The following is a 27,494-nucleotide window of genomic DNA, read 5'->3' as shown; positions in this document are numbered from 1 at the left end:
GTCATTAGAGTGATGAATAACCAGTAGAGGTCATTAGGGTGAGGTCATTAGGGTGATGAATGACAGTATGGGGAAAATGTTTGGTCTCATCAGATCTCTGACAGAAAGGTGGACTAACTCTATGTTACTGAATTAGGGTGAGAATGGCACACAGGGTTGTAAATAATCTGATAGATTTCTCTAAATTCTGTTAGTTTCCCAGAAAACCTGGTTGGAAGAATTCCCGGAATCAGGAAGGAATGAGGAGGAAATCAGGGAGCCTCCAACCAGAGGATTGTGGGTGTTCCCGCTCACCTGCAGTAGGCCTCCCTTCAGGTCCAGCAGTAGTTTAGGGGTCCCAGTCTCAGGTTCAGGACTGCTGCTGTGCCTACACCACCTGGCCTCTAGGGCGGCGCTACAGGAGAAAGGCCCCAGCAGCAGACGGCTCCGATCCTTCAGACCCGTCCTCAACAGGATATCCTGCAGCTCCAACAGCACTGAGACTGACTGGACCGGGTCTACACGGAGCACAGAGAGACATACAGTATAAACCATCAGTAAAAGGTTTGTGTAACGTAGAGCTGGGCACCTTGTAGCTTTAAACACCTCTAACGTACAATGAGTTGGTTTGCAGTGGTTTATAACATGCTTTATAACATGCTTTATAACATAGTTTATAACATAGTTTATAACATAGTTTATAACATAGTTTATAACATAGTTTATAACATAGTTTATAACATAGTTTATAACATAGTTTATAACATAGTTTATAACATAGTTTATAACATAGTTTATAACATGCTTTATAACATGCTTTATAACATAGTTTATAACATGCTTTATAACATAGTTTATAACATGCTTTATAACATGCTTCAGGCACATTTTCATAACGCATTGTAGTTAACGGCAAGTGTAATTAGGGCAAATTTCTGCTCCGAAAAAAAAAAATGGTTTTGGGGCTCAAGTACAAGCACAGAAAGAGTGAAAATAAGTCTACATGTAACAAAAATTGGTGAGCTTCCCCTTTAACTCCAAACCCCTTTTAACGCTAAACAAAGAGCAAAGGAGAGAGAGGACATCCCTGTCTTGTACCTCTCCAACATCACAACACCCAAATACCACAGTTGAACTTGATGAGAAGCAGATGAGCTAGCCGTTGGTTCCTACAGTGAGACGTGTGAACCCAGACAGACACTTGGTCAGACAAACACAGGACAGTTCTGGCTCAGTCCATCTCCTTCCAGTCGTGACAGAGGGACTGACCTCGGCTACGACCTTGGTTAGGACCCAAGCTCGATGATCTCATAAATCTCCATAAACCTTGGTCTCCGCCAATCGCTGACAATGGACGTGCGTCTCTGGTCTGGTCTGGTCTGTCAGTCAACAGAACACTTGGATGCTGTCCTGTGTATGAGTAATCTGTCCTGAGAACCAACTCTTTAATGGCCCTTTAAACTGCTGCCTGCCGGGGAACCCAGAGAACCAACTCTTTAACAGCCCTTTAAACTGTTGCCTGCCGGGGAACCCAGAGAACCAACTCTTTAATGGCCCTATAAACTGTTGCCTGCCGGGGAACCCAGAGAACCAACTCTTTAACAGCCCTTTAAACTGCTGCCTGCCTGCCGGGGAACCCAGAGAACCAACTCTTTAATGGCCCTTTAAACTGCTGCCTGCCTGCCGGGGAACCCAGAGAACCAACTCTTTAATGGCCCTTTAAACTGCTGCCTGCCTGCCGGGGAACCCAGAGAACCAACTCTTTAATGGCCCTTTAAACTGCTGCCTGCCTGCCGGGGAACCCAGAGAACACGGAACTAACTGCTCTGTTGTTCCACCACTTGTTTTGCTCCCGCTGTTTACAATAACCAAAACCTCTGTCTTGTTTTCATTCTGTGTGCGCTGCGGCCTTGTGCTGACATGATCCAGGTAGGCCTCCTTTCTCAGAGCAGCACTAGGCTGGGGAACTCCCAGGCAGGCCTCCTCTCTCTCAGAGCAGCACTAGGCTGGGGAGCTCCCAGGCAGGCCTCCTCTCTCAGAGCAGCACTAGGCTGGTGAACTCCCAGGCAGGCCTCGTCTCTCTCAGAGCAGCACTAGGCTGGGGAACTCCCAGGCAGGCCTCCTCTCTCTCAGAGCAGCACTAGGCTGGGGAACTCCCAGGCAGGCCTCCTCTCTCAGAGAAGCACTAGGCTGGGGGAACTCCCAGGTAGACCTCCTCTCTCTCAGAGCAGCACTGAACTGACTAACTGTGGCTATCATCATCCTATTACAACAGAGAGAGCCTCATCCCAACTGGCCAGAAGACTCCTCTTCTCCCATGATCCTCTCCTCCAGCCCAGATGACCAGAGCAGGGTGGAACAGAAAGCACCACGGCATGATGAGGTAAAACACAGCTGCAACCCCGATGACCATCTTAATATTCTCACTAATTAGGAAGTTTAAAGTCCTCTCCTCTCCTCTCCTCTCCTCTTCTCTCCTCTCCTCTCCTCTCCTCTCCTCTCCTCTCCTCTCCCCTCCCCTCCCCTCCTCTCCTCTCCTCTCCTCTCCTCTCCTCTCCTCTCCCCTCCCCTCCTCTCCTCTCCTCTCCTCTCCTCTCTCTGTGTGTGTGAGCTCATCCTGTATTCTGCCACCCAGCCTATTATCATGTGGTCAGGGAGAGAGCAGAGGAGAACCACACTCATATTTATGGTTGACCGTTGGACGCCTGAGTCGAACGGACAGCAAGTTACCATCACACACACAGACACACACAAAGACACACACACACAGAGACACAGAGACAGAGAGAGACAGACAGAGAGACAGAGACAGACAGACAGACAGACAAACAGACAGACAGACACAAACACACAGGGGGAAGGAAAAGCTTCCTGAATTTCATATTTTCAATCCCTAAATATTTTTTAGACCTGCCTGGCCTGTCAGTACAACACACGACCTGCCTGGCCTGTCAGTACAACACACGACCTGCCTGGCCTGTCAGTACAACATACGACCTGCCTGGCCTGTCAGTACAACATACGACCTGCCTGGCCTGTCAGTACAACACACTGGGTCTACTGCAGCTCTGTCGTCCTGACTACAGAGTCTGGTCTACTGCAGCTCTGTCGTCTTGACTACAGAGTCTGGGTCTACTGCAGCTCTGTCGTCTTGACTACAGAGTCTGGTCTACTGCAGCTCTGTCCTCCTGACTACAGAGTCTGGTCTACTGCAGCTCTGTCCTCCTGACTACAGAGTCTGGTCTACTGCAGCTCTGTCGTCTTGACTACAGAGTCTGGTCTACTGCAGCTCTGTCCTCCTGACTACAGAGTCTGGTCTACTGCAGCTCTGTCGTCCTGACTACAGAGTCTGGGTCTACTGCAGCTCTGTCCTCCTGACTACAGAGTCTGGTCTACTGCAGAGGATCATCAAGATAAAGTGTTTATACAATACGTTCCAGATGAAGGCAGCACAACATCTTAACTCTAACTTGTCATGTGTCCTTCTGTACAACACTTGTCATGTGTCCTTCTGTACAACACTTGTCATGTGTCCTTCTGTACAACACTTGTCATGTGTCCTTCTGTACAACACTTGTCATGTGTCCTTCTGTACAACACTTGTGAGTGGTGTCTTGTGTGACTGTGAAGTTTATGAGAGAGAAACAGATCATTACGTAGCGAGACCAACTGAAAGGAGACTTGAGACAATAGATCTCTGGACGGTATGGAGACACACAGGGCCATCAGGTCCCATATGTTAAAGCCATAGGTCTCTGGAGGGTATGGAGACACACAGGGCTGTCAGTCCCATATGTTAAAGCCATAGGTCTCTGGAGGGTATGGAGACACACAGGGCCGTCAGGTCCCATTATGTTAAAGCCATAGGTCTCTGGAGGGTATGGAGACACACAGGGCTGTCAGTCCCATATGTTAAAGCCATAGGTCTCTGGAGGGTATGGAGACACACAGGGCTGTCAGTCCCATATGTTAAAGCCATAGGTCTCTGGAGGGTATGGAGACACACAGGGCTGTCAGTCCCATATGTTAAAGCCATAGGTCTCTGGAGGGTATGGAGACACACAGGGCCGTCAGGTCCCATTATGTTAAAGCCATAGGTCTCTGGAGGGTATGGAGACACACAGGGCTGTCAGTCCCATATGTTAAAGCCATAGGTCTCTGGAGGGTATGGAGACACACAGGGCTGTCAGGTCCCATTATGTTAAAGCCATAGGTCTCTGGAGGGTATGGAGACACACAGGGCTGTCAGTCCCATATGTTAAAGCCATAGGTCTCTGGAGGGTATGGAGACACACAGGGCTGTCAGTCCCATTATGTTACAGCCATAGATCTCTGGAGGGTATGGAGACACACAGGGCTGTCAGTCCCATTATGTTACAGCCATAGATCTCTGGAGGGTATGGAGACACACAGGACTGTCAGTCCCATTATGTTACAGCCATTAGACTGAGACCATCAGAGCCATCAGAGCAGAAACACCCAACACCCCATCTGTTATGTCCCAGGACCACTAAAGGCCAGCTGTTGTTGCCAGGGGATTTAAGGTGGCTCTGCAGCTCCGTGTCTCTATCCACTTCATGTGTTTTGAGTTTGGAAAACTATCTCACTGGGAGGCACGGGCCAATCGAAATGAAATGGATCCTGAAAAGCTGAGCCAAGACTTCAACATGTTACCGAAGGCAGGGGGGGGGGGGGGGGGGGGGGGCAGGGACTGTGTGTGAGAGAGAGAGAGGCAGGGGGAGGCAGGGACTGTGTGTGAGAGAGAGGCAGGGGGGGGGCAGGGACTGTGTGTGAGAGAGAGGCAGGGGGGGGGCAGGGACTGTGTGTGAGAGAGAGAGAGAGAGAGAGAGAGAGAGAGAGAGAGAGAGAGAGAGAGAGAGAGAGAGGCAGGGGGAGGCAGGGACTGTGTGTGAGAGAGAGAGGTGCAGGGGGAGGCAGGGACTGTGTGTGAGAGAGAGAGAGAGAGAGAGAGAGAGAGAGGGAGGCAGGGGGAGGGACACACATAGTCCCTGCCTCCCCCTGCCTCTCTCTCTCTCTTACACACAGTCCCTGCCTCCCACTGCCTCTCTCTCTCTCACACACAATCCCTGCCTCCCTCTCTCTCACACACAGACCCTGCCTCCCTCTACCTCTCTCACACAGTCCCTGCCTCCCCCTGCCTCTCTCTCTCTCACATACAGTCCCTGCCTCCCCCTGCCTCTCTCTCTCTCTCACACACAGACCCTGCCTCCCCCTACCTCTCTCTCACACACAGTCCCTGCCTCCCCCTGCCTTTCTCTCTCTCACACACAGTCCCTGCCCCCCCCTGCCCCTCACTCTCTCACACACAGTCCCTGCCTCCCCCTGCCTCTCTCTCTCTCTCTCTCTCTCTCTCTCTCTCTCTCTCTCTCTCACACACAGTCCCTGCCCCCCCCCTGCCTCTCTCTCACACACAGTCCCTGCCCCCAGCCCCTGCCTGTGTGTGAGAGAGAGAGGTGCAGGGGGAGGCAGGGACTGTGTGTGAGAGAGAGAGAGAAAGAGAGGCAGGGGGAAGCAGGGACTGTGTGTGAGAGAGAGAGGTGCAGGGGGAAGCAGGGACTGTGTGTGAGAGAGAGAGAGAGGGGCAGGGGGGGGGCAGGGACTGTGTGTGAGAGAGAGAAAGGCAGGGGGAGGCAGGGACTGTGTGTGAGAGAGAGGTAGGGGGAGGCAGGGTCTGTGTGTGAGAGAGAGAGAGGCAGGGGGAGGCAGGGACTGTATGTGAGAGAGAGAGAGGCAGGGGGAGGCAGGGACTGTGTGAGAGAGGTAGAGGGAGGCAGGGTCTGTGTGTGAGAGAGAGGGAGGCAGGGATTGTGTGTGAGAGAGAGAGAGGCAGTGGGAGGCAGGGACTGTGTGTAAGAGAGAGAGAGAGGCAGGGGGAGGCAGGGACTATGTGTGTAAGAGAGAGGCAGGGGGAGGCAGAGACAACAAGTGATATAATGTTAAGAAATGATGAGAAACATCTAGAGACGACGAGAAACATCTAGAGATGACGAGAAACATCTAGAGACGACGAGAAACATCTAGAGACGACGAGAAACATCTAGAGACGATGAGAAACATCTAGAAACGACGAGAAACATCTAGAGACAATGAGAAACATCTAGAAACATCTAGAGACGACGAGAAACATCTAGAGACAATGAGAAACATCTAGAAACATCTAGAGACGACGAGAAACATCTAAAGACGATGAGAAACATCTAGAGACGATGCAAAACATCTAGAGACGACGAGAAACATCTAGAGATGACGAGAAACATCTAGAGACCACGAGAAACATCTAGAGACGACGAGAAACATCTAGAGACGACGAGAAACATCTAGAGACGACGAGAAACATCTAGAGACAACGAGGAACATCTAGAGACAACGAGGAACATCTAGAAACATCTAGAGATGACGAGAAACATCTAGAGACGACGAGAAACATCTAGAGACGACGAGAAACATCTAGAGACAATGAGAAACATCTAGAGACGATGAGAAACATCTAGAGACAATGAGAAACATCTAGAAACATCTAGAGATGACGAGAAACATCTAGAGACGACGAGAAACATCTAGAGACGACTAGAAACATCTAGAGATGACGAGAAACATCTAGAGATGACGAGAAACATCTAGAGACGACGAGAAACATCTAGAGATTTTGAGAAACATCTAGAGACCACAGTAAACATCTAGAGATGACGAGAAACATCTAGAGACGACGAGAAACATATAGAGATGACGAGAAAGATCTAGAGACGATGAGAAACATCTAGAGACGATGAGAAACATCTAGAAATGATGAGAAACGATGGGAAACATCTAGAAACAACGAGACACATCTAGAGACGACGAGAAACATCTAGAGACGACGAGAAACATCTAGAAACATCTAGAGACGACGAGAAACATCTAGAGACAATGAGAAACATCTAGAGACGACGAGAAACATCTAGAGACGATGCAAAACATCTAGAGACGACGAGAAACATCTAGAGACCACGAGAAACATCTAGAGACGACGAGAAACATCTAGAGACGACGAGAAACATCTAGAGACAACGAGAAACATCTAGAAACATCTAGAGATGACGAGAAACATCTAGAAACATCTAGAGACGACGAGAAACATCTAGAGACAATGAGAAACATCTAGAGACAACGAGAAACATCTAGAGACGACGAGAAACATCTAGAGACGACGAGAAACATCTAGAGACGACGAGAAACATCTAGAGACGACGAGAAACATCTAGAGACAACAAGAAACATCTAGAGACGATGAGAAACATCTAGAGACGATGAGAAATATCTAGAGACGACGAGAAACATCTAGAGACAACGAGAAACATCTAGAGACAATGAGAAACATCTAGAGACGATGAGAAACATCTAGAGACGATGAGAAACATCTAGAGACGACGAGAAACATGTAGAGACGATGAGAAACATCTAGAAACCTACAACGACCATCAAGGAAGAAAAACGCTAGACTAGTGTTTCAATGTTTCAGTGCTGTGAAACATGTCCCTAATGGCACCCTATTCAACACACTCCTTTTGTCCACTACTTTCAGTGCCCACCCCCGATTCGCCACAACAAAATCTGTCTGATAGAACACAGGAAACGGCCCACGATGCATCACTGTCGAGGGCTCCAACCCGTAGGAGGAATAACCCAGAGGGCTCTGAGTAGTGCACTATACAGGGAATATGCTGCCATTTGGAAACACAGCCTGGGTCAGACTAGGAAGAAATGTCTCATTGGGGCTCCATGACCATCAGCCTGGGTCAGACTAGGAGGAAACGTCTCAGTGGGTCTCCATGACCATCAGCCTGGGTCAGACTAGGAGGAAACGTCTCAGTGGGTCTCCATGACCATCAGCCTGGGTCAGACTAGGAGGAAACGTCTCAGTGGGTCTCCATGACCATCAGCCTGGGTCAGACTAGGAGGAAACGTCTCAGTGGGTCTCCATGACCATCAGCCTGGGTCAGACTAGGAGGAAACGTCTCAGTGGGTCTCCATGACCATCAGCCTGGGTCAGACTAGGAGGAAACGTCTCAGTGGGTCTCCATGACCATCAGCCTGGGTCAGACTAGGAGGAAACGTCTCAGTGGGTCTCCATGACCATCAGCCTGGGTCAGACTAGGAGGAAACGTCTCAGTGGGTCTCCATGACCATCAGCCTGACTAGTGGACATGAGGCTCTGCACCAAGAGGACATGGTGTTTATAGTCAACAACAGAATCACTTAGTGATAAATCTCATCTCGACAGGCGAGATGTCAGAACCCCACAGCTAAAGAGCTGTCATCCTCCTCCAACCAGGGATTAGCTTTCATAGAAAACACAACTCTCTGTCCCCTTCCCTCTCTCTTTCTCTCTCCCTCTCTTGCCCTCCCCCTCCCCCTCTCCCTCCCTCTCTCTCCCTCCCTCTCTCCCCCTATCCCTCCCTCTCTCCCCCTATCCCTCCCTCTCACTCTCCCTCTCCCTCCCCCTCTCTCTCTCCCCCTCTCTCTCTCCCTCCCCCTCTCTCTCTCCCTCCCCCTCTCCATCCCTCTCTCTCTCTCTTCCTCCCCCTCTCCCCCCCTCTCTCCCTCTCTCTCTCCCTCCCCCTCTCTCTCCCCCTCTCTCCCTCCCTCTCTCTCCCTCTCTCTCCCCCCCTCTCTCTCCCCCTCTCTCTCTTCCTCTCTCTCTCCCTCTCTCGTCGTTTTTCCATTGTTTTCCATGCTGAGTGTTTTGAAACTGTGTTTATAAAAGGCAACACATCAAAAATGGATGAAAGCTGAAAAGCTGTTGAAAATCAGCGCGGGCCACAGCGTCTAGAATGTTCTCACTGCGGAGTTATGTAGATTTGAGTAAACAAGTGCAAATTGTTGAGGTTTTAATTCAAATATTTGACACTCATTTTATCTGAAGTAACCCGATATAACATCTGTGAAGCAGATGGGTTTAAAAGCCCAGAGAAACTCTGTCCTCCCCCCGAGAGAAACTCTGTTCTCCCCCCTTCCCCCCCAGTGAAACTTTGTCCTCCCCCCCAGAGAAACTCTGTCCTCCCCCGTTCCCTCCCTCCCCCCAGAGAAACTCTGTCCTCCCCCGTTCCCCCCCCACAGAGAATCTCTGCCCTCCCCTGTCCCACCCCCCCCAGAGAAACTCTGTACTCCCCCCCAGAGAACCTCTGTCCTCCCCTGTTCCCTCCCTCCCCCCAGAGAAACTCTGTCCTCCCCCGTTCCCTCCCTCCCTCCCCAGAGAAACTCTGTCCTCCCCCGTTCCCTCCCTCCCCCTCAAGAGAACCTCTGTCCTCCCCTGTTCCCTCCCCACCCCCTCTAACCCCCTATGTTCAGTGAACAGAAGTGACTCTCAGAGTTTCCAGACCCCAATATACCTTTTTACCCATCTCCTGTTATTGGCCCGATAGTAGGTTGATACTGCCAGGACATATCCTGGAACTCCCTCTCTCCCTCCATCCATCCTTCTCTCCCTCCCTCCCTCCTTCCATCCATTCATCCTTCTCTCTCTCCCTCCCTCCCTCCATCCATTCATCCTTCTCTCTCTCTCCCTCCCTCCATCCATCCCCCTCCCTCCCTCCCTCCCTCCCTCCCTCCCTCCCTCCATCCCCCTCTCTTCATCCCTCCCTCCCTCCCTCCCTCCATTCATCCTTCTCTCTCCCTCCCTCCCTCCCTCCCTCCCTCCCTCACTCCATCCCTCTCTTTCTCCCTCCCTCCCTCCCTCCATCCCTCTCTCTCTCTCTCTCTCCCCCTTCCTCCCTCCCTCCCTCCATCCCTCTCTTTCTTTCTCCCTCCCTCCCTCTCTCTCTCTCTCTCTCCCCCTTCCTCCCCCTCTCTCTCTCTCTCTCTCCCTCCCTCCATCCATCCCTCTCTCCATCAATGACCTGAAAAGTAGTCTCTGCTCTGGTTCTGGTACCGACCATAGCGTGTCAGTGTGTTGTAACAGAACTCTCTGGTTCTGGTACCGACCATAACGTGTCAGTGTGTTGTAACAGAACTCTCTGGTTCTGGTACCGACCATAGCGTGTCAGTGTGTTGTAACAGTAACAGAACTCTCTGGTTCTGGTACTGACCATACCGTGTCAGTGTGTTGTAACAGTAACAGAACTCTCTGGTTCTGGTACCGACCATAACGTGTCAGTGTGTTGTAACAGTAACAGAACTCTCTGGTTCTGGTACCGACCATAACGTGTCAGTGTGTTGTAACATAACTCTCTGGTTCCGGTACCGACCATAACGTGTCAGTGTGTTGTAACATAACTCTCTGGTTCTGGTACCGACCATAACGTGTCAGTGTGTTGTAACAGAACTCTCTGGTTCTGGTACCGACCATAATGTGTCAGTGTGTTGTAACAGAACTCTCTGGTTCTGGTACCGACCATAACGTGTCAGTGTGTTGTAACATAACTCTCTGGTTCTGGTACCGACCATAACGTGTCAGTGTGTTGTAACAGAACTCTCTGGTTCTGGTACCGACCATAACGTGTCAGTGTGTTGTAACATAACTCTCTGGTTCTGGTACCGACCATAACGTGTCAGTGTGTTGTAACAGAACTCTCTGGTTCTGGTACCGACCATAACGTGTCAGTGTGTTGAACAGTAACAGAACTCTCTGGTTCCGGTACCGACCATAACGTGTCAGTGTGTTGTAACAGAACTCTCTGGTTCCGGTACCGACCATAACGTGTCAGTGTGTTGAACAGTAACAGAACTCTCTGGTTCTGGTACCGACCATAACGTGTCAGTGTGTTGTAACAGAACTCTCTGGTTCTGGTACCGACCATAACGTGTCAGTGTGTTGTAACAGTAACAGAACTCTCTGGTTCTGGTACCGACCATAACGTGTCAGTGTGTTGTAACAGAACTCTCTGGTTCTGGTACCGACCATAACGGGACAGGTCTTCGTGATGTACATGACACCAAAGCAGCCGTTGTTCTTGGCGGTCGGTGGTTCACGTGCGTACGGAGAAACGGAAAGGGGATCTGAGAGACTTGCTGCTCTGGCTTCTTGTCTCAACACAGCTTAGGGAGGAAACCCTGACAAACCTTCTGGAAACATCAAAACACCACATGGTGATGAACAAACAATATAAACAGCAGGAACAGAGAGGTTTAGTCAGAGAGGTTTAGTCAGAGAGGTTTAGTCAGAGAGATTTAGTCAGAGAGATTAGTCAGAGAGATTTAGTCAGAGAGGTTTAGTCAGAGAGCTTGGTCAGAGAGGTTTAGTCAGAGAGGTTTGGTCAGAGAGGTTTAGTCAGAGAGATTAGTCGGAGAGGTTTAGTCAGAGAGGTTTAGTCAGAGAGATTAGTCAGAGAGGTTTAGTCAGAGAGATTAGTCAGAGAGGTTTGGTAAGAGAGGTTTAGTCAGAGAGATTAGTCAGAGAGGTTTAGTCAGAGATGTTTGGTCAGAGAGATTAGTCAGAGAGGTTTGGTCAGAGATGTTTGGTCAGAGAGATTAGTCAGAGAGGTTTGGTCAGAGAGGTTTGGTCAGAGAGATTAGTCAGAGAGGTTTAGTCAGAGAGGTTTAGTCAGAGAGGTTTAGTCAGAGAGGTTTAGTCGGAGAGGTTTAGTCGGAGAGGTTTAGTCAGAGAGGTTTAGTCAGAGGTTTAGTCAGAGAGGTTTAGTCAGAGGTTTAGTCAGAGAGGTTTGGTCAGAGAGGTTTAGTCAGAGAGGTTTAGTCAGAGAGGTTTAGTCAGAGAGGTTTAGTCAGAGAGATTAGTCAGAGAGGTTTAGTCAGAGAGATTAGTCAGAGAGGTTTGGTCAGAGAGGTTTGGTCAGAGAGATTAGTCAGAGAGGTTTAGTCAGAGAGGTTTAGTCAGAGAGGTTTAGTCAGAGAGGTTTAGTCAGAGAGGTTTAGTCAGAGGTTTAGTCAGAGAGGTTTAGTCAGAGAGGTTTAGTCAGAGAGGTTTAGTCACAGGTTTAGTCACAGGTTTAGTCAGAGAGGTTTAGTCAGAGAGGTTTAGTCAGAGAGATTTAGTCAGAGAGGTTTAGTCAGAGAGGTTTAGTCGGAGAGGTTTGGTCAGAGAGGTTTAGTCAGAGAGGTTTGGTCAGAGAGATTAGTCAGAGAGGTTTGGTCAGAGAGGTTTAGTCAGAAAGGTTTAGTCAGAGACATTTAGTCAGATCAGAGAGGTCCGGTCAGAGAGGTTTAGTCAGAGACATTTAGTCAGAGAGGTCTGGTCAGAAAGGTTTAGTCAGAGAGGTTTAGTCAGAGAGGTTTGGTCAGATAGGTTTAGTCAGAGGTTTAGTCAGAGAGGGTTAGTCAGAGAGGGTTAGTCAGAGAGGTCCGGTCAGAGAGGTCCGGTCAGAGAGGTCCGGTCAGAGAGGTCCGGTCAGAGAGATTTAGTCAGAGAGATCTGGTCAGAGAGATTTAGTCAGAGAGGTTTAGTCAGAGATGTTTAGTCAGAGAGGTCCGGTCAGAGAGGTTTAGTCAGAGAGGTTTAGTCAGAGAGGTTTAGTCAGAGAGGTTTAGTCAGAGAGGTTCAGTCGGAGAGGTTTAGTCAGAGAGGTTTAGTCAGAGAGGTTTAGTCAGAGAGGTTTAGTCAGAGAGGTTTAGTCAGAGAGATCCGGTCAGATAGGTTTAGTCAGAGAGGGTTTACTCAAAGAGGTTTAGTCAGAGAGGTCCAGTCAGAGAGGATTAGTCAGAGAGGTTTAGTCAGAAACATTTAGTCAGATCAGAAAGGTTTAGTCAGAGAGATCCGGTCAGAGAGGTTTAGTCAGAGAGGTTTAGTCAGAGAGGTTTAGTCACAGGTTTAGTCAGTGAGGTCCGATCAGATAGGTTTAGTCAGAGAGGTTTAGTCAGAGACATTTAGTCAGAGAGACCAGAGCCCTATGGGACAGGGCACTACTTTAGACCAGAGCCCTACGGGGTAGGGCACTACTTTAGACCAGAGCCCTATGGGACAGGACACTACTTTAGACCAGAGCCCTATGGGGTAGGGCACTACTTTAGACCAGAGCCCTATGGGGTAGGGCACTACTTTAGACCAGAGCCCTATAGGGTAGTGCACTACTTTAGACCAGAGCCCTATAGGGTGGTGCACTACTTTAGACCAGAGCACTATAGGGTAGTGCACTACGTAGTGAAGGAGGTGCCATTTGGGAAACAGACAATATCTTGCCTGACCAGGAACGGGTCATTCCTCCATGGTAACGTTGTGGTTACGGGTCGGAGAACACAACAGTGATGCATCATGGTCCGTTTCCTGTGTTCTATTCAGGAGGACTTTGTTGTGGCGAAACAAAACCACAGAGACCTTTAACTTCCCAGCTACGCCTCACCCAGGTCACATGACAGGGGCTTGGACTCTACAAATCTTTCATAGAGAGTATTTTAACCTCTTGTGTTGTTTGGTGGTTTGGTAGCACCGCTGTCAGACAGAGAAATATGCTGAGAAGGATTATAGCCACAGACAGCAAGGCACTAGGAGACAGACAGACAGGCTTGATGAGATCTTTAAGGGCCCTCACCAAGGTACTAGGAGACAGACAGACAGGCTTGATGAGATCTTTAAGGGCCCTCAGCAAGGCACTAGGAGACAGACAGACAGGCTTGATGAGATCTTTAAGGTCAGGGCCTTCACCAAGGTACTAGGAGACAGACAGACAGGCTTGATGAGATCTTTAAGGGCCCTCAGCAAGGTACTAGGAGACAGACAGACAGGCTTGATGAGATCTTTAAGGGCCCTCACCAAGGTACTAGGAGACAGACAGACAGGCTTGATGAGATCTTTAAGGGCCCTCACCAAGGCACTAGGAGACAGACAGACAGGCTTGATGAGATCTTTAAGGGCCCTCACCAAGGTACTAGGAGACAGACAGACAGGCTTGATGAGATCTTTAAGGGCCCTCACCAAGGTACTAGGAGACAGACAGACAGGCTTGATGAGATCTTTAAGGGCCCTCACCAAGGTACTAGGAGACAGACAGACAGGCTTGATGAGATCTTTAAGGGCCCTCAGCAAGGTACTAGGAGACAGACAGACAGGCTTGATGAGATCTTTAAGGGCCCTCACCAAGGTACTAGGAGACAGACAGACAGGCTTGATGAGATCTTTAAGGGCCCTCACCAAGGTACTAGGAGACAGACAGACAGGCTTGATGAGATCTTTAAGGGCCCTCACCAAGGTACTAGGAGACAGACAGGCAGGCTTGATGAGATCTTTAAGGGCCCTCACCAAGGTACTAGGAGACAGACAGACAGGCTTGATGAGATCTTTAAGGGCCCTCACCAAGGTACTAGGAGACAGACAGACAGGCTTGATGAGATCTTTAAGGGCCCTCACCAAGGTACTAGGAGACAGACAGACAGGCTTGATGAGATCTTTAAGGGCCCTCACCAAGGTACTAGGAGACAGACAGACAGGCTTGATGAGATCTTTAAGGACAGTAAACTACTCCCCTCTAGGTGCAGGTATAGGGCAGCCCCCCCCCCTGTACCTGGACAGTAAACTACTCCCCTCTAGGTGCAGGTATAGGGCAGCCCCCCCCCTGTACCTGGACAGTAAACTACTCCCCTCTAGGTGCAGGTATAGGGCAGCCCCCCCCCTGTACCTGGACAGTAAACTACTCCCCTCTAGGTGCAGGTATAGGGCAGCCCCCCCCCTGTACCTGGACAGTAAACTACTCCCCTCTAGGTGCAGGTATAGGGCAGCCCCCCCTTGTACCTGGACAGTAAACTACTCCCCTCTAGGTGCAGGTATAGGGCACCCCCCCCCCCTGTACCTGGACAGTAAACTACTCCCCTCTAGGTGCAGGTATAGGCAGCCCCCCCCCTGTACCTGGACAGTAAACTACTCCCCTCTAGGTGCAGGTATAGGGCAGCCCCCCCCCTGTACCTGGACAGTAAACTACTCCCCTCTAGGTGCAGGTATAGGGCAGCCCCCCCCCCTGTACCTGGACAGTAAACTACTCCCCTCTAGGTGCAGGTATAGGGCAGCCCCCCCCCTGTACCTGGACAGTAAACTACTCCCCTCTAGGTGCAGGTATAGGGCAGCCCCCCCCCTGTACCTGGACAGTAAACTACTCCCCTCTAGGTGCAGGTATAGGGCAGCCCCCCCCCTGTACCTGGACAGTAAACTACTCCCCTCTAGGTGCAGGTATAGGGCAGCCCCCCCCCTGTACCTGGACAGTAAACTACTCCCCTCTAGGTGCAGGTATAGGCTGCCCCCCCCCCCCCTGTACCTGGACAGTAAACTACTCCCCTCTAGGTGCAGGTATAGGGCAGCCCCCCCCCTGTACCTGGACAGTAAACTACTCCCCTCTAGGTGCAGGTATAGGGCAGCCCCCCCCCCTGTACCTGGACAGTAAACTACTCCCCTCTAGGTGCAGGTATAGGGCAGCCCCCCCCTGTACCTGGACAGTAAACTACTCCCCTCTAGGTGCAGGTATAGGGCAGCCCCCCCTTGTACCTGGACAGTAAACTACTCCCCTCTAGGTGCAGGTATAGGGCAGCCCCCCCCCCCCCCCTGTACCTGGACAGTAAACTACTCCCCTCTAGGTGCAGGTATAGGGCAGCCCCCCCCCCAGTACCTGGACAGTAAACTACTCCCCTCTAGGTGCAGGTATAGGGCAGCCCCCCCTCCCTGTACCTGGACAGTAAACTACTCCCCTCTAGGTGCAGGTATAGGCTGCCCCCCCCCCTGTACCTGGACAGTAAACTACTCCCCTCTAGGTGCAGGTATAGGGCAGCCCCCCCCCCCCCTGTACCTGGACAGTAAACTACTCCCCTCTAGGTGCAGGTATAGGGCAGCCCCCCCTCCCTGTACCTGGACAGTAAACTACTCCCCTCTAGGTGCAGGTTTAGGCTGCCCCCCCCCCTGTACCTGGACAGTAAACTACTCCCCTCTAGGTGCAGGTATAGGGCAGCCCCCCCCCCCCCCCCTGTACCTGGACAGTAAACTACTCCCCTCTAGGTGCAGGTATAGGGCAGCCCCACCCCCCTGTACCTGGACAGTAAACTACTCCCCTCTAGGTGCAGGTATAGGGCAGCCCCCCCTTGTACCTGGACAGTAAACTACTCCCCTCTAGGTGCAGGTATAGGGCAGCCCCCCCTTGTACCTGGACAGTAAACTACTCCCCTCTAGGTGCAGGTATAGGGCAGCCCCCCCTTGTACCTGGACAGTAAACTACTCCCCTCTAGGTGCAGGTATAGGGCAGCCCCCTAACCAGCTGGTTAATGTCACTAAGGTGTGATATCTCTCCTAACAAGCTGGTTAATGTCACTAAGGTGTGATATCTCTCCTAACCAGCTGGTTAATGTCACTAAGGTGTGATATCTCTCCTAACCAGCTGGTTAATGTTACTAAGGTGTGATATCTCTCCTAACCAGCTGGTTAATGTCACTAAGGTGTGATATCTTTCCTAACCAGCTGGTTAATGTCACTAAGGTGTGATATCTCTCCTAACCAGCTGGTTAATGTCACTAAGGTGTGATATCTCTCCTAACCAGCTGGTTAATGTCACTAAGGTGTGATATCTCTCCTAACCAGCTGGTTAATGTTCCCTTCACTAAGGTGTGATATCTCTCCTAACCAGCTGGTTAATGTCACTAAGGTGTGATATCTCTTAACCAGCTGGTTAATGTCACTAAGGTGTGATATCTCTCCTAACCAGCTGGTTAATGTCACTAAGGTGTGATATCTCTCCTAACCAGCTGGTTAATGTTCCCTTCACTAAGGTGTGATATCTCTCCTAACCAGCTGGTTAATGTTCCCTTCACTAAGGTGTGATATCTCTCCTAACCAGCTGGTTAATGTCACTAAGGTGTGATATCTCTCCTAACCAGCTGGTTAATGTTACTAAGGTGTGATATCTCTCCTAACCAGCTGGTTAATGTCACTAAGGTGTGATATCTTTCCTAACCAGCTGGTTAATGTCACTAAGGTGTGATATCTCTCCTAACCAGCTGGTTAATGTCACTAAGGTGTGATATCTCTCCTAACCAGCTGGTTAATGTCACTAAGGTGTGATATCTCTCCTAACCAGCTGGTTAATGTTCCCTTCACTAAGGTGTGATATCTCTCCTAACCAGCTGGTTAATGTCACTAAGGTGTGATATCTCTTAACCAGCTGGTTAATGTCACTAAGGTGTGATATCTATCCTAACCAGCTGGTTAATGTCACTAAGGTGTGATATCTCTCCTAACCAGCTGGTTAATGTTCCCTTCACTAAGGTGTGATATTTCTCCTAACCAGCTGGTTAATGTTCCCTTCACTAAGGTGTGATATCTCTCCTAACCAGCTGGTTAATGTCACTAAGGTGTGATATCTCTCCTAACCAGCTGGTTAATGTCACTAAGGTGTGATATCTCTCCTAACCAGCTGTACTGGGACTTCACTTCCCAGGTGCCTCGAGGTGTAGTCCTCATAGAACTGTACTGCGACTTCACTTCCCAGGTGTAGTCCTCATAGAACAGAGAAGAGAAGAAAGGGGGCAGGGGGGAGAGAAGAGAGGGAGAAAAAGAAGGAGAAGAGGGGGAGAGAAGAGAAGAGAGGGGGAAGGGAATAGAGGGAGAGAAGAGAGGGGGAAGGGGGGAGAGAAGAGAGAAAAAAAGAGGGGGAGAGAAGAGAGGGAGAGAAGAGAGAAAGAAAGAGGGGGAGAGAATAGAGGGAGAGAAGAGAGAAAGAGAGAGGGGGAGAGAAGAGAGGGAGAGAAGAGAGAAAGAAAGAGGGGGAGAGAAGAGAGGGAGAGAAGAGAGGGGGAAAGGGGGGAGAGAAAGAAGGAGAAGAAGGGAGAGGAGAGAAGAGAGAGGGAGAGAAAAGGGAGAGGAGAGAAGAGAGAGGGAGAGAAGAGCGAGGGGGAGAGAAAGAGAGATGGGGAGAAAAGAGAGAGATAGAAAGGAGAAGAGGGGGAGAGAAGAGAGGGGGCAGGGGAGAGAGAAGAGAGGGAGAAAAATAAGGAGAAGAGGGGGAGAGAAGAGAAGAAAGGGGGCAGGTGGGAGATAAGAGAGGGAGAGAAAGAGAGAGGGGGAGAGAAGAGAGGGAGAGAAGAGAGAAAGAAAGAGGGGGAGAGAAGAGAGGGAGAGAAAGAGAGAGGGGGAGAGAAGAGAGGGGGAAGGGGGAGAGAAGAGAGGGAGAGAAAGAAGGAGAAGAAGGGAGAGGAGAGAAGAGCGAGGGGGAGAGAAGTGCGAGGGAGGAGAAGAGAGAGTGGGGTGATGAGAGAGGGGGTTGATGAGAGAGGGGTGAAGTGCGAGGGAGGAGAAGAGAGAGTGGGGTGATGAGAGAGTGGGGTGATGAGAGAGGGAGGAGAAGAGAGAGGGGTGAAGTGCGAGGGAGGAGAAGAGAGAGGGGTGAAGTGTGAGTGGGGTGATGAGAGAGGGGGGTGATGAGAGAGGGGGGTGATGAGAGAGGGAGGAGAAGAGAGAGGGGTGAAGTGCGAGGGAGGAGAAGAGAGAGGGGTGAAGTGTGAGTGGGGTGATGAGAGAGGGGGGTGATGAGAGAGGGGGGTGATGAGAGAGGGAGGAGAAGAGAGAGGGGTGAAGTGCGAGGGAGGAGAAGAGAGAGGGGTGAAGTGTGAGTGGGGTGATGAGAGAGGGGGGTGATGAGAGAGGGGGGTGATGAGAGAGGGAGGAGAAGAGAGAGGGGTGAAGTGCGAGGGAGGAGAAGAGAGAGGGGTGAAGTGTGAGTGGGGTGATGAGAGAGGGGGGTGATGAGAGAGGGGGGTGATGAGAGAGGGAGGAGAAGAGAGAGGGGTGAAGTGTGAGTGGGGTGATGAGAGAGGGAGGAGAAGAGAGAGGGGGAGCTGCATTTTTCAACTGTAAAAAGACAACAGGGAAGATAAATGTTTAAAGCTCTCACCGTCTAGCTTGGGCCCAGTCTTCATGTTCATGGTACCCTTCATAGCCGACACCGACCAGGACAGGCTGGGCCGGGCAGGGTGCGACTCGGTCTCCATGACAACCACGATCTGGGCGGTGCGGAGGGACACCTTGTGGAAGGGTGCCAGGGATCTTAGGGAGCTGAGGTGGGAGGGGTCGGGACGATGGGGAGAGGAGGACGAGGTCCTACTGGGGGAGGAATGAGGGGTGGAGGGGGGTTTGGGAGTCTCCCAGTAGTGATGAGGTAGGACCCTCCTCAGGTAGGCCTTGGTCTGCTCCAGTTTCACCAGCGTAGGGTTCACCTTCAGGGGCCGGGACAGCTCCACGTTCAGCTCCGCTGGACGAACAGAAGACAGAGTTACCGTAAAACTAAATATTAACAGAAGACAGAGTTACCGTAATACTAAATATTAACAGGAGACAGAGTTACCGTAATACTAAATATTAACAGGAGACAGAGTTACCGTAATACTAAATATTAACAGAAGAGAGACAGGAGACAGAGTTACCGTAATACTAAATATTAACAGAAGACAGAGTTACCGTAATACTAAATATTAACAGAAGACAGAGTTACCGTAATACTAAATATTAACAGGAGACAGAGTTACCGTAAAACTAAATATTAATAGAAGACAGAGTTACCGTAATACTAAATATTAACAGAAGACAGAGTTACCGTAATACTAAATATTAACAGAAGACAGAGTTACCGTAATACTAAATATTAACAGGAGACAGAGTTACCGTAATACGAAATATTAACAGAAGACAGAGTTACCGTAATACTAAATATTAACAGAAGACAGAGTTACCGTAATACTAAATATTAACAGAAGACAGAGTTACCGTAATACTAAATATTAACAGGAGACAGAGTTACCGTAATACAAAATATTAACAGAAGACAGAGTTACCGTAATACAAAATATTAACAGAAGACAGAGTTACCGTAATACAAAATATTAACAGAAGACAGAGTTACCGTAATACTAAATATTAACAGAAGACAGAGTTACTAACCGGGCCAGCCCAGCTCAATGGCATCACAAACCGGGCCAGCCCAGCTCAATGGTACCACCAACCGGGCAGCTCAATGGCACCACCAACCGGGCCAGCCCAGCTCAATGGCACCACTAAATGGGCCAGCCCAGCTCAATGGCACCACCAACCGGGCCAGCCCAGCTCAATGGTACCACCAACCGGGCAGCTCAATGGCACCACCAACCGGGCCAGCCCAGCTCAATGGCACCACTAAATGGGCCAGCCCAGCTCAATGGCACCACCAACCGGGCCAGCCCAGCTCAATGGCACCACCAACCCGGCCAGCCCAGCTCAATGGTACCACCAACCGGGCAGCTCAATGGCACCACCAACCGGGCCAGCCCAGCTCAATGGTACCACCAACCGGGCAGCTCAATGGCACCACCAACCGGGCCAGCCCAGCTCAATGGTACCACCAACCGGGCAGCTCAATGGCACCACCAACTGGGCCAGCCCAGCTCAATGGCACCACTAAATGGGCCAGCCCAGCTCAATGGCACCACCAACCGGGCAGCTCAATGGCACCACCAACCGGGCCAGCCCAGCTCAATGGTACCACCAACTGGGCCAGGCCAGCTCAATGGTATCATCAACCGGGCCAGCCCAGCTCAATGGTACCACCAACTGGGCCAGGCCAGCTCAATGGCACCACCAACCGGGCCAGCCCAGCTCAATGGTACCACCAACTGGGCCAGGCCAGCTCAATGGTATCATCAACCGGGCCAGCCCAGCTCAATGGTACCACCAACTGGGCCAGGCCAGCTCAATGGTATCATCAACCGGGCCAGGCCAGCTAAGTGGTACCATCAACCGGGCCAGGACAGCTCAATGGTACCACCAACTGACTCTTTACACCCAGCTCCTATAGAATCATCTGGAAGTCCAGCCAGAAGATACCACCTCTCTGACTCTTTCCACCCAGCTCCTATAGAATCATCTGGAAGTCCAGTCAACTCTTACCCCCTACTTACTAACACGTTTAACTTGTAGCCTTCAAAGGTAGCCTCTTTAAGCTCATCGTGTGCTGAGAGAGGGGGGAAAGGCAGCGCTCGGAAATCTGGATTAATGAAAGAAAGATGGTGGTCCTTCCGTCATGTTCGTTGGGACATCAAAAGAAGGCCTTGTCCAGGAGTGAAATTCCTTCACTTCTCACGCAGGTGTTTTGATTAGGAACACCCTGCCTTTCAATCAAACACAAAGTGGTGCTTTTAACCCAGCCGAGGACTGTCAGTGGTGCTTTAACCCAGCCGAGGACTGTCAGTGGTGCTTTAACCCAGCCGAGGACTGTCAGTGGTGCTTTAACCCAGCCGAGGACTGTCAGTGGTGCTTTAACCCAGCCGAGGACTGTCAGTGGTGCTTTAACCCAGCTGAGGACTGTCAGTGGTGCTTTAACCCAGCCGAGGACTGTCAGTGGTGCTTTAACCAGAGGACTGTCAGTGGTGCTTTAACCCAGCCGAGGACTGTCAGTGGTTCTTTAACCCAGCTGAGGACTGTCAGTGGTTCTTTAACCCAGCCGAGGACTGTCAGTGGTGCTTTAACCCAGCCGAGGACTGTCAGTGGTTCTTTAACCCAGCCGAGGACTGTCAGTGGTGCTTTAACCCAGCCGAGGACTGTCAGTGGTTCTTTAACCCAGCTGAGGACTGTCAGTGGTTCTTTAACCAGAGGACTGTCAGTGGTTCATTAACCAGAGGACTGTTAGTGGTTCATTAACCAGAGGACTGTTAGTGGTTCATTAACCAGAGGACTGTTAGTGGTCCCCCCCTACTCTCTCCCCCCTCTCCGCCCCCCCCTCTCTCTCTCCCTCCCCCTCTCCCCCCTCCCTCTCCCCCCTCTCCCTCTCTCTCTCTCCCTCCCCCTCTCTCTCTCCCTCCCCCTCTCCCCCCTCTCCCTCTCTCTCCCTCTCCCTCTCTCTCCCTCCCCCTCTCACTCCAACTGGTAGCTGTTACTTCTCCAATCTCCTGTCATTGACCCTTTCATACAAGAGAAGGAAGCAGAAAGACGGAGAGCAGGACTGTTTCCTGGGACCTCCAGGGCAGACAGAAGACTGTTAGGAAGAGAAGAAGAAGGCAGAGGGGGATTGTTTCCTCAGGAAGAGAAGAAGAAGGCAGAGGGGGACTGTTTCCTCAGGAAGAGAAGAAGAAGGCAGAGGGGGACTGTTTCCTCAGGAAGAGAAGAAGGCAGAGGGGGACTGTTTCCTCAGGAAGAGAAGAAGAAGGCAGAGGGGGACTGTTTCCTCAGGAAGAGAAGAAGAAGGCAGAGGGGGACTGTTTCCTCAGGAAGAGAAGAAGAAGGCAGAGGGGGACTGTTTCCTCAGGAAGAGAAGAAGAAGGCAGAGGGGGAATGAAGAGGAGAGTGCTGGTCCAGCCTTGAACCCTCGCACACTGCAGCTGCCTTCCTCTGTGTGTGTGTGTGTGTGTGTGTGTGTGTGATGAGCAGGCCACAGCAAGGCGAGGGTCAGATCTGAAACCTCATCCCGTTTACATCCCAGTACACACACACACACACACACACACACACACACACACACACACACACACACACACACACACACACACACACACACACACACACACACACGTTACTTGTGTTCCCTCTCTGCAGGTTCCATCCTTGGCAGGGGAGCTGTGATTGGTCCGTGTGCTCTCAGTAAATGTCTGGCAGCTTGCTGTAAACACAGGGAACTGCTCTCCTCTGACTGTGGTCTCCATCTGGTCTGATGGACGCTCACCTCGTTAAACAGCATCAAATCAGAGGGGCCTTAGGGAACACTACCTGGAAGGAGTCCTCAATGGAGCCCTATTCCCTACGTAGTGCACTACTTTAGACCAGGGCCCAATTCCCTATATAGTGCACTACTTTAGACCAGGGCCCTATTCCCTATATAGTGCACTACTTTAGACCAGGGCCCTATTCCCTCTATAGTGCACTACTTTAGACCAGGGCCCAATTCCCTATATAGTGCACTACTTTAGACCAGGGACCTATTCCCTCTATAGTGCACTACTTTAGACCAGGGCCCTATTCCCTATATAGTGCACTACTTTAGACCAGGGCCCTATTCCCTATGTAGTGCACTACTTTAGACCAGAGCCCTATTCCCTATATAGTGCACTACTTTAGACCAGGGCCCTATTCCCTATATAGTGCACTACTTTAGACCAGGGCCCTATTCCCTATATAGTGCACTACTTTAGACCAGGGCCCTATTCCCTCTATAGTGCACTACTTTAGACCAGGGCCCTATTCCCTATATAGTGCACTACTTTAGACCAGGGCCCTATTCCCTATGTAGTGCACTACTTTAGACCAGAGCCCTATTCCCTATATAGTGCACTACTTTAGACCAGGGCCCTATTCCCTATGTAGTGCACTACTTTAGACTTTATTTAACTAGTCAAGTCATTTAAGAACAAATTCTTATTTACAATGACGGCCTACCGGGGAACAGTGGGTTAACTGGTCTAGGAACAGTGGGTTAACTGGTCTAGGAACAGTGGGTTAACTGGTCTAGGAACAGTGGGTTAACTGGTCTAGGAACAGTGGGTTAACTGGTCTAGGAACAGTGGGTTAACTGGTCTAGGAACAGTGGGGTTAACTGGTATAGGAACAGTGGGTTAACTGGCCTAGGAACAGTGGGTTAACTGGTCTAGGAACAGTGGGTTAACTGGCCTAGGAACAGTGGGTTAACTGGCCTAGGAACAGTGGGTTAACTGCTTTGTTCAGGGGCAGAACTACAGATCTGTACCTTGTCAGCTCGGGGATTTGAACTAGAAACCTTTCGGTTACAAGTCCAAGAACATCAACTGAGAATCAGCTGTATGAATCAAGGTTAGAGGACATGACAGAAATACGCAGAGAGACATCCCATCCCACAGAGAGACATCCCACATAGAGACATCCCATCCCACAGAGAGACATCCCACAGAGAGACATCCCACAGAGAGACATCCCATCCCACATAGAGACATCCCACAGAGAGACATTCCAGAGAGACATCCCAGCCCCCAGAGAGACATCTCAGAGAGACATCCCACAGAGAGACATTCCCCAGCGGTCAACATCTCCCCTGACAGGAGCTGAGAACTGAAGCTTTGAACCTGAGACTGACTGTGTGTAGAGTGTGTGTACTGTAGAGTGTGTGTACTGTAGGGTGTGTGTACTGTAGGGTGTACTGTAGGGTGTACTGTAGGGTGTGTGTAGAGTGTGTGTATTGTAGGGTGTACTGTAGGGTGTGTGTAGGGTGTGTGTAGAGTGTGTGAGTCCTCACCTGGTCCACTGAGGAAGTCTCTGATCTGCAGACAGGCCAGAGGAGGGGGAACACCTGTCTGACTGTCAGACTCTCCTGATACTGTCTGGACCCACAACACACTGTAGTCTAATACCTCTGGGAGAGACTTCCCTGGATCTGGAGAGGGGAGGGGGGGAGGGGGGAGAGGGAGGTGGGGAGGGGAGAGGAGGGGAGGAGGGGAGAGGGGAGGGGGGGGAGGAGAGGAGGGGGGAGGTGAGGGAGAGGGAGGAGAGGAGGGGGGAGGGGAGGGGGAGGAGGGGGAGGAGAGGAGGGGGGAGGGGAGGGAGAGGGAGGAGGGAGAGGGAGGAGGGGGGAGGGGAGGGAGAGGGAGGAGGGGGGAGGGGGGAGGAGGGGAGGGAGAGGGAGGAGGGAGAGGGAGGAGAGGAGGGGGGAGGAGAGTAGAGGAGGGGGGAGGAGAGGAGGGAGGAGGGGGGGAGGAGAATAGAGGAGGGGGGAGGAGAGGAGGGAGGAGGGGGGAAGGGAGAGGAGGGGAGAAGAGGGGGGAGGGAGGGAGAGAGATGAGATTTTGTAAATGATTGAGACACATCAAGATCTACAGCAGATGAAGTCTCCCTCCACTCACCCAGACACTTATAGTCAGAGGAGACTCCCCTCAGAGACACATCAATATCTACACCAGATGAAGTCTCCCTCCACTCACCCAGACACTTATAGTCAGAGGAGACTCCCCTCAGAGACACATCAATATCTACACCAGATGAAGTCTCCCTCCACTCACCCAGACACTTATAGTCAGAGGAGACTCCCCTCAGAGACACATCGAACACAGACACGTCCATCCTCTGTTTACGGTGGTGACAGCTGAGCAGGGCCGACGGCTGGACCACCTGGAGGTACAGTAGAGGCTCCAGGACCCGGTCTCCAGCCCCTCTCCTCCCAGGCTGCCTCACGATGGTGACCCCCAGGGCCTGGCGGGCCGAGGAGCGGCTGGGGGCGGGCAGGGAGTCCAGGGAGAGGAGGGAACCGCGGGGCTCCTGGGGAACGGTGTTACTGTTCAGGAGGTCCTCTGCTGTCAGGCCTGACAGAGGGACCAGGGTAGGAGGGCCTGGGTTGGGGGAGGAGGAGGAGGTAGGGATGGTGTCTGGCTGGTTCAGGGCACTCTTCCCTGTCGGCCCGTCTCCATCCTTCTTCTCCGGCGAGGCGGGGGGGGTCTTGGCTAGAGTGGAGCAGGCGTAGGTCATGAGAGAGAGTTTACTCGCGGTCAGGAAGACGTCGAAGGGGACGAAGGAGAGGTTCTTGACGACGGTGGACTTCCTGGAGGGTCTGGCGATGCGGTGATGGGAGCCTCCACTCTGCTGCTCCATCTGGACGATACGGATCCTGGCGCTGTCGCTGCCGAACCCACTGTCCTGGACGCCGCTGCGACTGGACGACGAGTCCACACCGCAAGGCCCCGCCGAGGAACTACACTGCTGCTCCCCACGCTGCACCTGGGGGGGGACGGAGACAGACAGAATTCTGCTAAAATATCCTCTGTCTACAACGTAAAACACCAAATAATGCAGAGCAGAGCAGAATTAGGACGATACCCACTAATTATCAAAATCCAGAAAAGATACTTTAAATTCTACAACCACCTAAAAGGAAGCGATTCCCAAACCTTCCACAACAAAGCCATCACCTACAGAGAGATGAACCTGGAGAAGAGTCCCCTCAACAAGCTGGTCCTGGGGCTCTGTTCACAAACACAAACACATCCTACAGAGCCCCAGGACAGTAGCACAATTAGACCAAACCAAATCATGAGAAAACAAAAAGATAACTACTTTACACATTGGAAAGAATTAACAAAAAAACAGAGCAAACTAGAATGCTATTTGGCCCTAAACAGAGAGTACCCAGCGGCAGAATACCTGACCACTGTGACCGACCCAAAATTAAGGAAAGCTTTGACTATGTACAGACTCAGTGAGCATAGCCTTGCTATTGAGAAAGGCCGTCGTAGGCAGACATGGCTCTCAAGAGAAGACAGGCTATGTGCTCACTGCCCACAAAATGAAGGAAACTGAGCTGCACTTCCTAACCTCCTGCCCAATGTATGACCATATTAGAGAGACATATTTCCCTCAGATTACACAGATCCACAAAGAATTCGAAAACAAATCCAAATTTGAAAAACTCCCATATCTACTGGGTGAAATTCCACAGTGTGCCATCACAGCAGCAAGATTTGTGACCTGTTGCCACGAGAAAAGGGCAACCAGTGAAGAACACACACCATTGTAAATACAACCCATATTTATGCTTATTTATTTTATCTTGTGTCCTTTAACCATTTGTACATTGTTAAAACACTGTATATATATATAATATGACATTTGTAATGTCTTTACTGTTTTGAAACCTCTGTATGTGTAATGTTTACTGTTAATTTTAGTTGTTTTTCACTTTATATATTCACTTTGTATGTTGTCTACCTCACTTGCTTTGGCAATGTTAACACATGTTTCCCATGCCAATAAAGCCCTTGAATTGACAGACAGACAGACAGACAGACAGACAGACTCACTGGAGAAGATATACCTACTCAGGTAGACAGACAGGCAGGCAGGCAAACAGACAGACAGACAGACAGACAGACAGACAGACAGACAGGCAGGCAGGCAAACAGACAGACAGACAGACAGGCAGGCAGGCAAACAGACAGACTCACTGGAGAAGATATACCTACTCAGGTAGACAGACAGACAGACAGACAGACAGACAGACAGACTCACTGGAGAAGATATACCTACTCAGGTAGACAGACAGACAGACAGACAGACAGACAGACAGACAGACAGACAGGCAGGCAGGCAGGCAGGCAGGCAGGCAAACAGACAGACAGACAGACAGACAGACAGACAGACAGTTGAAATACAGAGGACAGTCAACAGGGATCTGATGAAGACATAAACATGACAATTCAATAACAATTATAGTGGATTTAATAAATAGTTTATAACACAAAAACATGTTTTCTGCACCGATCCGACCAAACGGAGAGGCTCTTCGTTAAGCAACGCCGTGATATCACAGAACCGATCCGACCAAACGGAGAGGCTCTTCGTTAAGCAACGCCGTGACATCACAGAACCGATCCGACCAAACGGAGAGGCTCTTCGTTAAGCAACGCCGTGACATCACAGAACCGATCCGACCAAACGGAGAGGCTCTTCGTTAAGCAACGCCGTGACATCACAGAACCGATCCGACCAAACGGAGAGGCTCTTCGTTAAGCAACGCCGTGACATCACAGAACCGATCCGACCAAACGGAGAGGCTCTTCGTTAAGCAACGCCGTGATATCACAGAACCGATCCGACCAAACGGAGAGGCTCTTCGTTAAGCAACGCC

At 50.8% G+C, this 27,494-nt stretch overlaps 1 protein-coding gene across 1 annotated transcript in view; it reads right to left on the bottom strand.

The window, feature by feature from the left end:
- Nucleotides 1-27,494, bottom strand: part of LOC139395700 (intermembrane lipid transfer protein VPS13B-like) — a 105,359-nt gene that overhangs the window by 22,126 nt on the left and 55,739 nt on the right. Inside the window, exons 4-7 of the mRNA XM_071143038.1 lie at nucleotides 24,877-25,588; nucleotides 24,117-24,254; nucleotides 18,786-19,142; nucleotides 295-497 (exon numbers count right to left, since the gene is read on the bottom strand). Of these exons, the coding sequence (XP_070999139.1) occupies nucleotides 295-497; nucleotides 18,786-19,142; nucleotides 24,117-24,254; nucleotides 24,877-25,588 (1,410 nt within the window). The remainder of the gene's footprint in view (nucleotides 1-294; nucleotides 498-18,785; nucleotides 19,143-24,116; nucleotides 24,255-24,876; nucleotides 25,589-27,494) is intronic.

The sequence above is a fragment of the Oncorhynchus clarkii genome, unplaced genomic scaffold (genome assembly GCF_045791955.1).
Source record: "Oncorhynchus clarkii lewisi isolate Uvic-CL-2024 unplaced genomic scaffold, UVic_Ocla_1.0 unplaced_contig_14042_pilon_pilon, whole genome shotgun sequence".
Classification (NCBI taxonomy): Eukaryota; Metazoa; Chordata; class Actinopteri; order Salmoniformes; family Salmonidae; genus Oncorhynchus; species Oncorhynchus clarkii.
The sequence above is the reverse complement of the archived record's forward strand: the minus strand, read 5'-3'. Positions and strand labels throughout refer to the sequence as shown.